Here is a 15038-nt window from a genome sequence, read left to right as displayed (position 1 = left end):
TTTTACTGCAAAACTGTAATTATTATACATAAATAGTGACTTACATAATTTTCAAGTCATATGTTTGCATAAACTAGAATTCATACAATGTCATCAATTAAAAAAGGGCTTGGACATATTTTTTTGTTAAACGAATTTATTGATTTGAACCAGTGTCAAGCAACATATAATTATATTTGCCACGATTATGACTAGACAGTAAGCCGTAAGTAAGACCTATTTACCGTGTATTCACTGTGATTGACATGCAATTAGAACAGTAAACTATGGAATTGTTTAATCATCGTGTTATAATATCGTAGCTTTCATTGTGGCAAATATAATCAGATTAAATTTTCTCTAATATTGATTTGACCTATTGAAGGTTGCTTAGAAAAAAAATGAAAAACAGTGTTGTTTCTTATTGTGCATTCCTATGTTTAATTTGCATTGTAAAACGTATTGACATAGACTAAACATATTGACTAAAAGTACAGAGAAACGTTGAAAAGAAAGTGGGTATAAGAGAAGTGAGTTTTGTAACAATTAAGAACGTACGTATAATTCGAAGTGGTTAACCCATTTTTATACTTTCAAAATGATAGCGGAATAAGTTATTTGACCACGTACGCCGGAAGTGACGCACCCTCGATCTCCACATCACACGGAAGAGTTGCGAGAATATCGCTCAACAGTCGTGCCAAGCTACTGTGCTTGTGTGATCCGTGTTTCTCCAATTTTCTCCCTCTCTCTCGCTCCTTTTACCTGTCTCTGTGTTCTCTTTTCTGCGGTACCACTTGCGTGCGTGCACGTGTGTTACGTGAGTGTATGGGTTACTTTTTGATTTTTGAATAAAACAAGATGCTGATCTCGCAGGAGGTGATTTCTAAAGCGGAGGAAATTGCTGATCAGGTGAATTTACGAGCCCTTGTGCTCGATTTATTTTCTATTGTGCGTATAGTTTTGTGTTTGTAAAGAAATTCGTGATAGAAGGCCAGCAGAAATCCTGTAGGAACACAGGTGTACTCCTGTCAACGTCATCGTGGCACGATTGCCTATATATATTCGCATATTTTAAATTGAATCTCTTCCTTCTTCGATTATGCGTTGTTGTAAGAAGCTTTTACAATTACCAAATGTAGCAAACTACTCTTTAGTCCTGCTTGTATACTGGGAAAGGTTAAGACATTCCTGAAGAAGTATATGCAACAAATTTCGCTGTACCACCCGGTTTTCATCAATTTCAAAATAATAGCCCAATGTCCTTTTTATTGTCTGTGTAGTGCATATTTTACTTACTCATCAAATCTATTCTTATATTTTAAGTAAATTAAATTAATGAGAATTTTTAAAAATATGCAAATGTTCATTTTGTTCGCTATTCAATTTCTCTTCTTATGTAATGGTGTTTTCACCATGAATACTCTGTATGCCATGTATTTCTACTCAATTTCATGCCCAATCTTTAATTATTTCTCTTTCATAATATTATTGTAACTGTTATATTTTTTTTTAATAATAGGTAATCCGCAATGGAAAGCACATATTGCCAACTCTTGCAAGACTTTGTCTCATAGCCACATTTCTGGAAGATGGATTGAGAATGTGGTTTCAATGGTCCGAACAGAAAGAATTTATAGCGAACTCGTGGAACTGTGGAACTTTCTTAGCTACAACTTTCGTCTTGGTTAATTTAGTTGGGCAACTTGGAGGATGTATCATGGTCATTGGAAGATTGAAAGTCAGCATTGCCTGTGGAATCTTATTCTTCATAGTGGTCCTGCAAACATTAGCCTACAATATTTTGTGGGATATAACGTTCCTATTCAGAAATTTAGCACTAATAGGTGCTCTTCTTCTTGTTCTGGCTGAATCAAGAGTCGAAGGAAGATCATTATTTGCTGGAGTTCCAAGTCTTGGAGATAATAAACCTAAAAATATGCTACAATTAGCTGGCAGAATTTTGTTGGCATTTATGTTTATCACACTGATTCGTTTTGAGGTATCCTTACTTCAAATCATGCAGGATATTATTGGAAGTACTTTCATGGTATTAGTGACTATTGGATACAAGACTAAACTCAGTGCCTTGTTACTTGTCTTACTATTAACTACACTCAATTTTTACCACAATGCATGGTGGTCCATTCCAGAATATAAAGCACTTAGGGACTTCCTTAAATATGATTTCTTTCAGGTAATAATTTATTTGTTATTATCAATTAGCCTATTTAATATTCATCTTATTTTAATCTAAAGTCAATAACACAAATATGTTTTCTTACAGACACTGTCAGTAATTGGTGGGCTCTTAATGATAGTGTCTTTAGGCCCTGGAGGTGTATCAATGGATGAACATAAAAAAGAGTGGTAGATGCCATGGTGTCACCTGAATATGCATCATTACATTTTCATGATCACTAAGTAAAAACAGTCTCCCATTCCTGTTCCTTTCTATGCTCAATTGAGTTTACTATACAATTACAATTTTTTGAACAAAACGGTGTAGAATACACTCATTTTGAATTGATCAATGTGGGTACAGGCAACATTGAAGTATCATTTAAACCATGTATTTTAAGACATTGTACATTAAAATACTGAAATTGTAGAGAAAACCACAAGAAACTTCTGGATAGTAATATTAAGATTTAACCAAAATGAATAAAACATCAAGACTAATTTATATTATGAGTAGCGGCATTGTACATATGACACTGTGTTTATCAAGAAAAACAAAATATATTTTTTCTGTGTGTTTTTAATATGCCAATATATTTTAAATTTATAGAAAATAGAGCTATGAAAATATCAAGTTTTCAAGACTTTTATACTCTTATATTATTGTAAATAAATATTCCATTTCGGATTTTCTCATTCATAATTATTTGTACAATCATTACTCGTCAAATAATTATTGCTAATTATCAAATTTAGATCCTTCCAATAATAAATTTTGCTAAAATAAACTGATCTCAAAATAGTCTCTGGGCAAACTTACATGATCAAAGTAGTAATTAACTAGAGCTATTTAATGTTATATTGTGGCATTTAATATCGTGTTAAAACATTCAAAAATTAATTATAAATAAATAATTACCAATAAAAATGAGAATACAAAATGGATATAAACGATTGCCCGTCGCTACAGGAACTACTATTTTAACTGCTAAACCTTTTGCTTACGTTTTACGATCCTTATATCGCAATGAAAGATGTGACCATTGCTTGCAAAGGTAATGCTTAATTAATTAAAACAAAACGAATGTGCAAAAATATTAAATCAGTATCAACGGTAGCTTGGTGGCCCTGATCAGTATCAGTTTAGGTTATCTTTCTAAAGTGATCATTTCCTGTAGTCACATTTGTATTACTGTTTATAAATTGTAATTGTTTACTCATATCGAAAATAAACTTTTTTAATAAATAAAACGTTTGTTAAAGATGAGCATAAATGAAAATCCCATTAAAAAAGGAACTACTATATTTACTGGTAAACCATTCGCTTATGTTCTAAGTTCAAAATTCAGAACTGATCGATGCGATTATTGTCTTAAAAGGTATAATATGATCATTCTGAAAAAATTGAAATGTTGTTTAATATTGATTATATTATATACGTTTCCATCGATTGTTTAAAACTATTTTACTACATAATAAGGTTATAAAAATGATATGAAGTACATACTTCATAAGAACATATAGACAGAGTTTCATTGTTTCAGTGGAAAACTATTAAAATGTTCTGCATGTCAATGCGTTTTTTATTGTAACCGATCATGTCAACAAAGTGGTTGGCGCATACACAATACAGAATGTGCAAATTTAAAAAGAATTTCGCCAAAAGTTGTGCCAGATGTGGCACGACTCATGGCTCGTATAATTATAAAACTGAATCAAGGTAAAGGTGAAGAGATGGGATATTATAGTGAAACAAATTACAGGAAATTTAAAGATCTAATGTCCCGTAAGTGCTCTGCAACAGTTAGGAAAATAAAAAATATCTGTTCTATATTGTTTTATTGACACTTAATCTTTTACTCGGTTAGATTATTCTGATATAAAAAAGGATGAAAAAAGAATGGATCATTTTATATGTCTATGTGGTGTTCTATTTGACTATCTTAGAGATGTTCCTCTGCCAAATTCTGCAGAATTAATAGGAATTTATGGCAGAATATGTATCAACTCTTTTAGTATATTTGATCAGAATATGACTACTATTGGTGTTGGAATTTATTTAGGACCATCTATCATAGACCATAGTTGTGCACCAAATGCTGTAGCCATTTTTGAAGGAACTACTGTAATAATCAGAACAATAGAAGATCTTCCTTGTTTAGATTGGTCTCAGGTAAATTATGTATGCTATTGTAAATAAGTTACAATGAAAGTTTTCATCTGGAAAAAATGTCAAAAGTGCAGTATTATAATGATGATTATGTATATATAGATAAGAATATCATATATTGACATACTTAAAACAACAAAGGATCGACGTGAAGTGTTACAAAGTTCTTATTATTTTTGGTGTACCTGCAAACGATGCGAACAACCAGATGTAATGGCAGAAGCTGCTAAGTGTCCTAATAAATCTTGCATGCATCCTTGTCCTTCTGATGCAGACATATGTCAAAAATGTAGTGCACAGTTTTCAGACAAATTCAAAGAAACCTTTGATGAAGTATCTGATTTTACTGCATATCATTTACAAAACATGAAGAATATGGCTTGTATCCTTCTCAGTAATAATATTGAAGGATTGAATTACCAACTAGACTCAGTGAAAACATATATATAATTTCTTTAACAGGAAGCTTAGATCTAGATATAAGCAAGATGTGCCTCAAGAAACAAGAAGGTATTTTACATCCTCTTAATGTACAGCATGTGCAAACTTTGCAAAGTGCTTTTGATTCAGCTATAAGTTTGCAACATTGGGAAGAAGCAGAATTCTATGGCAGGAAGCTTATTAATGCCTATTTGTAAGTAGAAGATCTCCTCAGTTTATAATATTCATAGATAAAAAGTAACGAGAAATTTTCATATTTCAGAGCATATTATGGAGAAATACATCCATTCACTGGAATATTGTACTTTATGATTGGAAAAATACAATTACAGCTGGAAAAATCAAACCAGGCTATGGAAGCATTAGAAAAAGCAAATTTAGTGTTAACAATAACACATGGAAAAAAGCATACTTTGTTAAGAGAAAATTTAGCGCTCAAACTAAGTATTATGGTCAATAAATCATTTTCTATTTACTAAAATGTATCGACAATTTGTAATTGTAATATTAAATTATATTGATATTTAAATAAATATATTTAATCCTTGAGTTTAATTAAAAATGCTGTCCTCGTTAATTTTTTGAACGTATAAACAAGATTTTGGAAAACACCGCTTTCACTATTACCAACTTCACAATTTTAGTACATAGCTCAAACAGCGTGTTCAAAAGTGTAACCGGTAATAAACATTTTTAAATATTTACTTATTAGATAAACTTATAGCAATTTGTAATGTTTGGTAGTCGTATGCATTAGTACATACCTATTTATGGCAATAAAATTTAATGGTTAGGTACCAACATTACAGGGAAAAAATAAGTACAGCTGCTAAGTGACAGCTGCTTCAGTTTTGTTAGATCGGTTATCTTTTTCGAATAAACTTTTATTTTCTATGGAAAATTTAGAATAACATGTGGTAAGCAATCTAATTATCTGCTATTCTCTGTGATTGACGAAAAAGATAAAAGTAATGTGTTCATGTTTCCCCAACAAGTTTTAAGTGTACTTTGGAATATTATTATAACAAACATTAGTTAATATTGACTTGTTTACTAACGAAATGCATCCTCGTATTTTTTTACTGTGTTAGATAATCAAATCGATCGCGTAATACTTTCAATTCAATAGATCTTATATACGGTTAAATCGAAAATTTATTACATGTTTAATTTATTATTTGTGACATTTGTATTATTGTTTAAAAAAAAATAAATGGTTCCTTTAATAGTTTTCATTGTTCAACAATTGCCCTATATAAGTTTAACTAAAGTCACATGATGCTACTTTATCGTAGTATTAGCTCCAATTATATTTTATTCAATGAAACCAAAGGAATTTAATTTTTGTGTATTCCTTCTATTTAGATATTTGTTTTAACATTAATAAGGATACTTTCCTAAAACATTATTGACTGGGTTGAAAGCAAGTGAGCAATGTTATCTGCATTTAAAAGATTAGCTGGAAAATCTGATGGAGTTGGCAATGTATCTCTTAGACCAACTCATCAATCGATGCCAACAACATTACAAAGAAAGTTTTCCAAAGGTGTACAGTATAACAGTAAGTATACTCTAATGGTTTTTAAGGAAAATATAAAATTCTTGAAGTAAAAGAAATTATGTTTTCAGTGAAAATTATTATAAAAGGTGATAGAAATGTGGGAAAGACATGTTTATTTCATAGACTTCAAGGCCAAAAATTTATAGAAGAATATATACCAACAGAAGAAATACAAGTGACCAGCATTCAATGGAATTATAAAGCTACTGATGACATTGTTAAAGTGGAAGTTTGGGATGTGGTAGATAAAGGCAGACCAAGAAAAAAATTGGAAGGACTGAAAATGGATAATTCGCCATCTGAAAACATTATTGAAGAACCCGCATTGGATGCAGAATTTCTTGATGTGTATAAAGGGACCAATGGTGTTATTATTATGATGGACATAACAAAATCCTGGACATTTGATTATATACAAAGAGAACTTCCAAAAATACCTAGCCATATTCCAGTTATTGTTTTAGGAAATCATTGTGATATGGCACATCATAGGACAGTCACAGCAGACCATGTGACATACTTTATCGATTCATTACATGAAAGATCGGCGCAAGTAAATTTGCTGTTATTATTAGTCATACTTGTTTGAAAAAACATGCTCGTAACATTCTTTACTTTCTTATTTTTGACAGGTAAGATATGCAGAATCATCTATGAGAAATAGCTTTGGATTAAAACTTTTGCACAAATTCTTCAATCTTCCATTTCTTCAACTACAACGAGAAACACTTTTGAAACAACTTGAAACCAATGAAGAAGAAACTTGTTTGACAATACAAGAACTTGACCTCTTTCAAGATAGTGACGACGCTGATTATAACAAATTTTTGGATAATCTTGTTAACAGAAGAAGAGCCATTGCGGACTCTGTCTCTGCCAGTATTCTAGTCCCTAATGTTACATCTTCTCTAAGCAGTCATCAAATATCATCCTCTAATGGTAATACAAATGTAAATGCTGAAGTTAGGAGATCAGTTTCAATGCCTGGCCCCATAGGAGGTGGAACACCTATTCCAGTGAAAAATATAGATTTAAAATCACCACCAAAGAAGGAAAATATTATGAATGCTTTAGAGAATCAAGGAGTTCTTATTAAAAACTCACAGACTGCATCAGCATTATCAACCACACAAGCTATGTCAAAGACAGATTCTAAGATGGCGGAATTATTAAATGATAATTCCGATAGAAGAGACTCAATTGGCAAACCACAATCGCTTATGTCAAAAATATTTGGTAATAAAAAGGAAGATGAAGTGGACAAAGTAGTACATATTAATAGCACGAATACAAACACACCATTAACTAGTGTTGAAGATTTCGTACCGGACGATGGTCTTTTAGATCGATCATTCTTAGATGACAGTCAAATTTCGCCACAGAAAGTACAGCATGAAGAGCTAGATTCTGAAAGGTATACTGTAAGCCAATTAAACAAAATGAAATGAAACTTAATTTGTTTTTCATTATTATTTTTGTTAACAGTGATACTGAAACTGCAAATCCTTTGGTTGCTGGTTACGAGGATGATTTATCATCAACTGAAGAAACGACACCTCCTGTTCAGCCAAAATTAGCTGAGAATCCTTTATCCAAACAAAAACACAAACGCGATGCTGTATTGAACGCAGAAATAAATCCAGAAAAACTACGTCAAACTGACAAGCGTGATTCTGTTTCGTCTATAGAGCAAGAATTGCAAATATCGAATAATTTCGATATAAGTGAACAGCAGGAAATTAGTTCAGATGCATTCGATAGTTGGCTTCGACGTGATTCTAAATGGAGACAAAGTCCCGAAGGTGGTGAAGATGTGAGCAGTAACAGTATGAGGAAAGACAGGCTAGAATTAAGTGATAAAAGTTTAGACGTGAGTGTCACAAGTTCTAATGTTCATCTAGAATTACTTGACAATACTAGTGTACGGCATATGAGTTCTGATGGTGGGAGCCCTGTATTAAAAGAAAAGAAAAAGCACAAAGAAAAGGTACATGCTAGTTATAAAGTGTTTTTTGATGCAGTTTCATTTTATAATAATATGGCCTCGAATGAAATTTATTTTAGACGGAAGACAAGGAAAAAAAGAAAAAGAAAAAAGCTAAGGATAAAGACAAGGATAAAGATAAAACAGATAAAGCAGAAAAGAAAAAGAAACGTTCGCTACACCGTTCAAGAGATGAAAACAGAGAACGCGACGAGCTCGAGGAATTCCTTAATGGTTCTGCGACTAGAATTGGCGTTGATGTTGCCTATGAAGCGATATAGCATTTTGCTTAAATAACGTTACATTTAATCGTATTTTTCATTAATAATATTGTCTTCTGGTAAGACACCCAAAATGTCTTTTAATGATGAATTTTCTAAAATGAAATTCAAATTAATGTTTACAAGTACTTTTACAGCAAGCAATGTGCAATATAATGGTTATGTTCAAATTCTGTATATGATAAAATCATGTTATGAACCATAACAACAAAGAATTTTTAGTAAACCAAACGTAAAATCATATTTTTAAGTTCAATCCTTTAATACTTGTTTCATTAGTATTCTACTTGCATCTGATGTAAAAATGTGTATACGATATCATTCAAATTCAAATATTTTATCATTGCATTTTTAAAAGCATTTGTGACCGAGTGTATTTAAAATATTTATTTTGATACTTAACATTTTCACTAATAACGTATTTTTTTAAATATTTGATACAAGTATTGACTGTATGTTTTCAGCAATGATCATTTTTATTGTTGAGTATGTTGTTTAAAATAGATATTAAAAAATTTAATAAATTAATGTTAGTTAAGAAATGTTACATAATTATTGTTTCTTTTTCGCGTATATCATTATAGCTTCATGTTAATATGTGTATATAAATAAACAAGAAATTGTCATATTACATATACCTTCTTTCTATTCGCAATACCTTTAAATATCTTATATACAAACATGGGGACTGCTTTGTTGTGCTTATCCCAATTTATCATTTTTTAAAATAGTATCAGTGGGGCCATCAGTGAGAAAACGCCTAAGTTTGTAGCGAAAAATTTATAACCATACCCGCTCACAGAGCGGTTTACTGAGCGGTGGCCTTTCTGAATTCACCCTATGTCTATAGTACTGGACTATAGTCAACTATAATAGTATTGTATGGTATCATCGTATCATGTAAGGTCATGCCGACAGTTGTGTCTATTGCACATTATGTTGTATTACTACTAATTGAAGGATATTGAGTATGAATCAGTGAAACGAAACTTTAGGAAAAATGTCCTTGTGTTTACGCACTCTTCCCAATAAATTTACATCTTTTGTCAGTACACGAAAACAAGTAACAAAAATCAACCGTCACTTACCAAAGCATGTTAAATCATCTCTATTCGAAGAGGTATATACTTGATACTTTGCTAGGACAATCGATAATTGTTAGAATTTCAACAGCACTTTTATCTATTAATAACCAAAATATCTTTCTTCTAAATTATTACTACTTTCTATCGCTATACAAAATTGCCGAAATAAGTTAACCTTAAAATTCTTATATAATGTGGATTTTATTGTAATAACTGTATATATTGATAATTTATTTTGATACATATTGACAAAAGTCATAAAACTAAAATATGAATAAACAAGGATATGTTTTATTGGGTTTACAGGCTACATCATGTACAACAATAAATTCTGGAGCAAGATCTTTAAATCCTACAATTCATCTACTGGGTCAATATGTACCATTGACGAACATTAAAATGTATACAGAACAATCACAGATATTAAATAGAAACTGTAACTGTAATCAACAACAAACAGCATGGTTAAAACAGCAGAGACAAAGAAATAGTCGAACGTTGGATACAATTAATAATAATTTTACAAATAATTCTGTATTAAATAATGATACACGATGGTCAAAATCTCACACAGATACTGAGTATATTCATAAAAATAAGAAGTCTTGTCTCCTTCCTATTGACATGGTGGCACTTAAGAAATCTGTAGATAATAGTTCATCTAATTCTGGAAAGCAAGGAATTCTTTACACAGAGTTTTCTCCTAAAGTGCAAAATGTAAATGAGAATCAACCTTCTGAAGATCGCAAACCATCTGAAGAACAATTGCAATATGCATTTGACACCCTCAGTAAAGATGTATGCAATTTTATCATAAAAATTTGACATCTGGAATGATATGAAGACTAATCATTTCTTTTAAACATTTTCTTCTAGTTACCTATGTTGTTTGTTAAAACAATGGATTATACATTGTATACTAATGATATTATATTTATAAATAATATTAAAGGAACAACAACTACGTAAGTAGAAACCTCTAAAATATTTTTTACTGTTCATGTTATTTATAAAAATGTAATAGTAGTTCTATATAGTTGAATTTACATGTATTACAGAAAATGTTTTACAGGGGACTTGTTAATTATATAAAGCAAATAGCTATGGTTAAAATAGTAGGTCACATAAAGTTTGCTTTTGTTAAACTTGAAATTATAAAAATTACCATGCATCCAGAAGATAATAGTATTAAAGTTCGATGGCGTATAATAGGTGTTTCTGGTACACATATATTTCTTACATTTTGGAAACTTAAAATTTGGAAGATAAAGTCATATTTAAAGGATCAACAATCGTAAGTAAATTTAATATCATTTCACAAATCTATTTTTATATTTTATCATACTAATTATAAAAATTTATCAATAGGTGGTATGACGGTTTTTCTACGTTTTATGTTAATAATGACGGTAAAATATTTAAACATGTCGTTGACAAAATGATGCCTGATACAGATTCGTGTGAAAAAATAAAAACCCCCGTTGAAGCAAAATTAGCTTTATTTACAGCATTACTAGGTTTGGATTCTTATACTTTTACTGAATTTTGTTCCAAATTAAAATCTCATATTACTCAAATAAAATGAGAGAAACAAATATAGCAAAATTTGTGAAGTTACTGCACTAAACAAGAAATTCTTCATAGCATCAAAGGACATTATCTGCTTTGATATATTGCTTTGATACGTCTAGATAATTGCACGTGTGAATAAACACATGCAAGTAAACTTTGTATAATTATAATAAACTACAAAAATTGAATTTGAGGGAATTATTTATGAATCACTTTTTGAATGGTTTACAGCAACAATGAACTAAGAATAAGCGAAGACTCTACAACTTGTTAATATCACTAAAGTTGTACAAATTATGTAGTTTCAGGTTATGTTTGTAATTTCCCCTGCTTATCATACATTATGAGCATTTAATAAGAAATCAAATTTAGTAAATTATTATGTATAATAACATTAGTAATTTATACATTATAATTAAATGATTTATTAAATGTAGAAAATGATTGAATTTTATTGTATTTTACAGTTTTACAAACACTCTGTATAAGGTAAAATATATCACAAAGGTATAGAAAATGTTGAATTTGTATCATTATCGCAATTTGTACAGACGATCATTATTTCGTAAAAAATAACTTTATTTAATATTGAAAATTTATACTTAATTAAATAATCGGTATGTTTATTTTATTTAATTGCTCACAAGTCCTGTAAAAGAGACATAAATTACAGCATTATAAATAAAATTGTCGTATTAATGAAGTATATAATTACCTAAATAATCATCCATCAATGTCCCAATGGCAAACTGTAAAAGAATATATGCAGCATTATCATATAATAGTATAAAAATAAAGTAACAAATCTAAAGTATTTGAATACAAACAATTCCTGTAGCATCAACCCTTGTACCAACAATTTTCAGTCTTATTTCATCATCTGGTTGAATAATCACATTCTGTAATTGACATTATAATATAATTATAATGTTGATGCTATTTAAGATATTACCAAAACAAAATTTACCTCATCTTTTGATTTGTAACATGGAGGATTTATGTTTGGACAAAATTGCATATCTGCTGGGATTGACTGCAAATAATTTTATTAATTCATAAAATAAAATTCTAAAATAACTAATTCTACAGTAACTTACATGATGAGATATAAAACATGAAAGTGGGCCTATTTCAGCAAACATTCCAACCTACCAAGATGAAAAAAAAAAATAAATATATATATATTTACACATATTCAGCAATTTCATTACCTTGTTTACTTGTGTTACAATAGCATCCAGCACTTCTCCTTTAAATGGTCTAAAGACAATAGCCTTATATTTAACTGGATATACAACAAATCCTTGTCCTGGTTGAATAATTCCTGCACCTATATTATCTATTGTTGTTACAGCAACTACGAAACCATATCTAAAACACCACCACTCATTAAAATACTTATTCAAAATAAATTTAGCATTTTCAGCATTACTGTAAACTTACTTTCCTGTACAAGTGCCTTCAACTTCTGTATATAATTTTTGTTTCACAGTATCTAACAATTGAGGACCAAAATACCTGGGATGTAACAAAATTTCATGTTCCAATGATATCTGTGAAGATATAACAGCTTTAAATTGCAACATAACTTGATAAAACTGATCTATTATTAATCGTTATTCTATCCCAAAAAAGCCGATTTATCAGGATTCATTTTACTTTCGTATATTTTAATTTATTTATAAATGTGTTTTATGTATAAATGACTTACATGATAAAACATAATGCCGTGTTTTGTTATTATAAAATTACACAATATTTAAGAATTCTAAGCTTAACTAGTACACTCGGAATGTTCCACTTTTTAAGGTTATAATCTGAGATCGTTTATTATATGTATATAGTTACCACCATTTGACATTTTTTATTAATATTTAAAAATTTATAATTACTTAAATTTGTGATACATTATTCTGTGCATTTCATTGATTTAATTCGTTACGTTAATGATTTATACGTAATAAAAATGACTCAATACTAAAAGACAATTCTATCATTTCATAAAATACATATTACGGTGTAGGTTATGTATACAAAATTTCGCAGTTGTATATAAATAAAAGGAAATAGTTTGCATCATTGTTTTTATTATTAAACTAGATTGTTTCTTGTTATATTATTTATTTACATACTAAATATATTACAATTTTTTAAATTAATTTTAGAAAAATATAACTCATAATATTTATTCTAGTTCATTAAATACATATTAGAAATTTAAAACTATTTATGACATGCAATGTCATATTTATTTAATAAATTCATGTATCAATTTTAAACAAGCTTTTATACTAGTTTTTAATTGACATAAATTGTTAGTTAAATGTCAAACTAACATTTGTCATTGTTATCTACAGTATTAAATTTTTGTTTAATTTCCAAAGCTAACTTATATCCAAGCTCTGGTCGACGATCCTTTCCTTCAACCATTGCTTTTACTTGATTTGAGTTCACAATTACACCATTATTAGCTATAACTGTAGATTTAGTCTTTTCTATATCCACAAGATCTACCCCTCGACTACAGTCATCAATGAGGATAGTTCGGTATCCACTTTTAAGTGCATCAACTGCAGTAGCTCCAACACAAACATCATATGCTAATCCACAAATATATATGTCTGTTGCTCCTGTCTCTTGTAATTGCGAGGACAATGTGGTATCTTGCAACTTTTTATTATCCCAAAACACGGAATATGAGTCCACTTCTGGATTTGTACCTTTGTATACTTTAATTGCATTATTGATGATCTTTAGGTCTTTATGAAGCTCTGCACCCCAAGAATCTTGTATGCAATGACGTGGCCAAAGACGTTGTGATAGTAGTGGTGGCCCTTTGAATGTAACCGTATCATAAACTTGTGCTGCTTCTTTTGAAATTTCACTACTAGAATCAACTTCCCTGTGGGAAGATAAAATGTTCAATTTTATAAATATGTCTATAAAAATGTACTATTGAATTTCATATAAGTAAACAAAGATATATCAATTACCTAAGATGTAAATTATCAATGAAAGAGACATGATCTACAGGATGCCAATCAAGAGAGTAGAACACAGCATCAAATTGTACAGTTTCTAATAAACGATTGATTGGCTCAATCACTTCTGAACCATCATGCTGTGCAGCACATTGCTTAATGTTTAAGGAACCTGTAATAAAATCATTTTGTACATCTACAATCAGAAAAGCACTTTTTGGACGACAGCATATTTTAATCCAACGATTCCAGCACATCTGCAAAATTAGAAACAAAATTACTTTAAATTTGAAAAATGATAAGTATGTCAGAATAGATCTTAATTGTATCAGAAAACGAATTATTTACAAATATACCTCGAATTCTTCCCTGTCAATCTTTCCATCTCCTTTCCAATCAAATATATTATATATTTCATTCAACTGTTTTTTTTCAAGAGTGTAAATTTTTCCACGATCATTACGAAATAATGCACGACAAATTAGTTCAAATTCTGCAAGAGATAAATATCCATCTCCATCTTTATCAAAAGCAGTAAAACACGCATCCATGTCCTTTCACTGTGGCTACTTGTTCCTAAGTCATTTGTTTAATCAATACTCATATTAGCAGTGCATACCACATTATATACTACTTTCCATGCATCCTTACAGGCAAAACTGCTGATAAAATACTGCAGTGTATTTCTATATGATCTATTTCAATTTTACTGCAATGCAGTACTAACTTTTCATATTTGGACTTAGTAGTTGGAAAGTTCATTCATTAAATCACAATCATAATAAAGTCGATTATATAATCTG

At 29.9% G+C, this 15038-nt stretch overlaps 6 protein-coding genes across 10 annotated transcripts; 4 read left to right on the top strand and 2 right to left on the bottom strand.

Annotated features, from left to right (window-relative positions):
* Positions 1 to 731: 731 nt before the first annotated feature.
* On the top strand, positions 732 to 2739 carry LOC128892126 (surfeit locus protein 4 homolog). Its single transcript, XM_054152266.1, has 3 exons — positions 732 to 891; positions 1502 to 2176; positions 2267 to 2739. Exons 1-3 carry the CDS (start codon positions 841 to 843, stop codon positions 2351 to 2353), a joined length of 813 nt encoding a protein of 270 aa, XP_054008241.1. The 5' UTR covers positions 732 to 840; the 3' UTR covers positions 2354 to 2739.
* Positions 2740 to 3010: 271 nt separating this feature from the next.
* LOC128892109 (histone-lysine N-methyltransferase SMYD3) lies at positions 3011 to 5333 on the top strand. Of its 3 annotated transcripts, XM_054152232.1 has the most exons (7): positions 3133 to 3215; positions 3424 to 3539; positions 3705 to 3946; positions 4029 to 4333; positions 4433 to 4712; positions 4802 to 4964; positions 5034 to 5333. In XM_054152232.1, the coding sequence occupies exons 2-7, from the start codon at positions 3424 to 3426 to the stop codon at positions 5248 to 5250; spliced, it is 1323 nt and encodes a 440-aa protein (XP_054008207.1). In that variant the 5' UTR covers positions 3133 to 3215; the 3' UTR covers positions 5251 to 5333. The 3 variants fall into 3 exon arrangements, with proteins under 3 accessions (XP_054008206.1, XP_054008208.1, XP_054008207.1); XM_054152231.1 differs by lacking the exon at positions 3424 to 3539 and having other exon boundaries at positions 3011 to 3215; XM_054152233.1 differs by having other exon boundaries at positions 3011 to 3472.
* A 219-nt stretch (positions 5334 to 5552) lies between these two features.
* LOC128892099 (rab-like protein 6) lies at positions 5553 to 9230 on the top strand. The gene is made up of 6 exons (XM_054152210.1): positions 5553 to 5688; positions 6137 to 6332; positions 6401 to 6885; positions 6965 to 7746; positions 7818 to 8319; positions 8397 to 9230. Exons 2-6 carry the CDS (start codon positions 6206 to 6208, stop codon positions 8595 to 8597), a joined length of 2097 nt encoding a protein of 698 aa, XP_054008185.1. The 5' UTR covers positions 5553 to 5688; positions 6137 to 6205; the 3' UTR covers positions 8598 to 9230.
* A 207-nt stretch (positions 9231 to 9437) lies between these two features.
* Positions 9438 to 11905, top strand: LOC128892116 (uncharacterized protein C6orf136 homolog). 2 transcript variants are annotated; one of them, XM_054152249.1, is made up of 5 exons: positions 9438 to 9717; positions 9989 to 10480; positions 10559 to 10647; positions 10755 to 10976; positions 11051 to 11905. In XM_054152249.1, exons 1-5 carry the CDS (start codon positions 9598 to 9600, stop codon positions 11265 to 11267), a joined length of 1140 nt encoding a protein of 379 aa, XP_054008224.1. In that variant the 5' UTR covers positions 9438 to 9597; the 3' UTR covers positions 11268 to 11905. The 2 variants fall into 2 exon arrangements, with proteins under 2 accessions (XP_054008224.1, XP_054008225.1); XM_054152250.1 differs by having other exon boundaries at positions 9601 to 9735.
* On the bottom strand, positions 11689 to 13195 carry LOC128892134 (DNA-directed RNA polymerase II subunit RPB7). Of its 2 annotated transcripts, XM_054152280.1 has the most exons (8): positions 12966 to 13181; positions 12698 to 12807; positions 12466 to 12625; positions 12352 to 12402; positions 12222 to 12287; positions 12082 to 12153; positions 11970 to 12003; positions 11689 to 11903 (listed from the first exon to the last, which is right to left on the bottom strand). In XM_054152280.1, the coding sequence occupies exons 1-8, from the start codon at positions 12975 to 12977 to the stop codon at positions 11887 to 11889; spliced, it is 522 nt and encodes a 173-aa protein (XP_054008255.1). In that variant the 5' UTR covers positions 12978 to 13181; the 3' UTR covers positions 11689 to 11886. The 2 variants fall into 2 exon arrangements, with proteins under 2 accessions (XP_054008255.1, XP_054008254.1); XM_054152279.1 differs by lacking the exon at positions 11689 to 11903 and having other exon boundaries at positions 11950 to 12003; positions 12966 to 13195.
* Positions 13196 to 13442: 247 nt separating this feature from the next.
* On the bottom strand, positions 13443 to 14786 carry LOC128892122 (nicotinamidase). Its single transcript, XM_054152260.1, has 3 exons — positions 14592 to 14786; positions 14248 to 14492; positions 13443 to 14156 (listed from the first exon to the last, which is right to left on the bottom strand). Exons 1-3 carry the CDS (start codon positions 14784 to 14786, stop codon positions 13586 to 13588), a joined length of 1011 nt encoding a protein of 336 aa, XP_054008235.1. The 3' UTR covers positions 13443 to 13585.
* Between the last annotated feature and the right edge of the window lie 252 nt (positions 14787 to 15038).

The sequence above is a fragment of the Hylaeus anthracinus genome, unplaced genomic scaffold, assembly GCF_026225885.1.
Source record: "Hylaeus anthracinus isolate JK02 unplaced genomic scaffold, UHH_iyHylAnth1.0_haploid 12002, whole genome shotgun sequence".
Lineage (NCBI taxonomy): Eukaryota > Metazoa > Arthropoda > Insecta > Hymenoptera > Colletidae > Hylaeus > Hylaeus anthracinus.
This window is presented reverse-complemented; position numbering and strand designations above follow the sequence as displayed.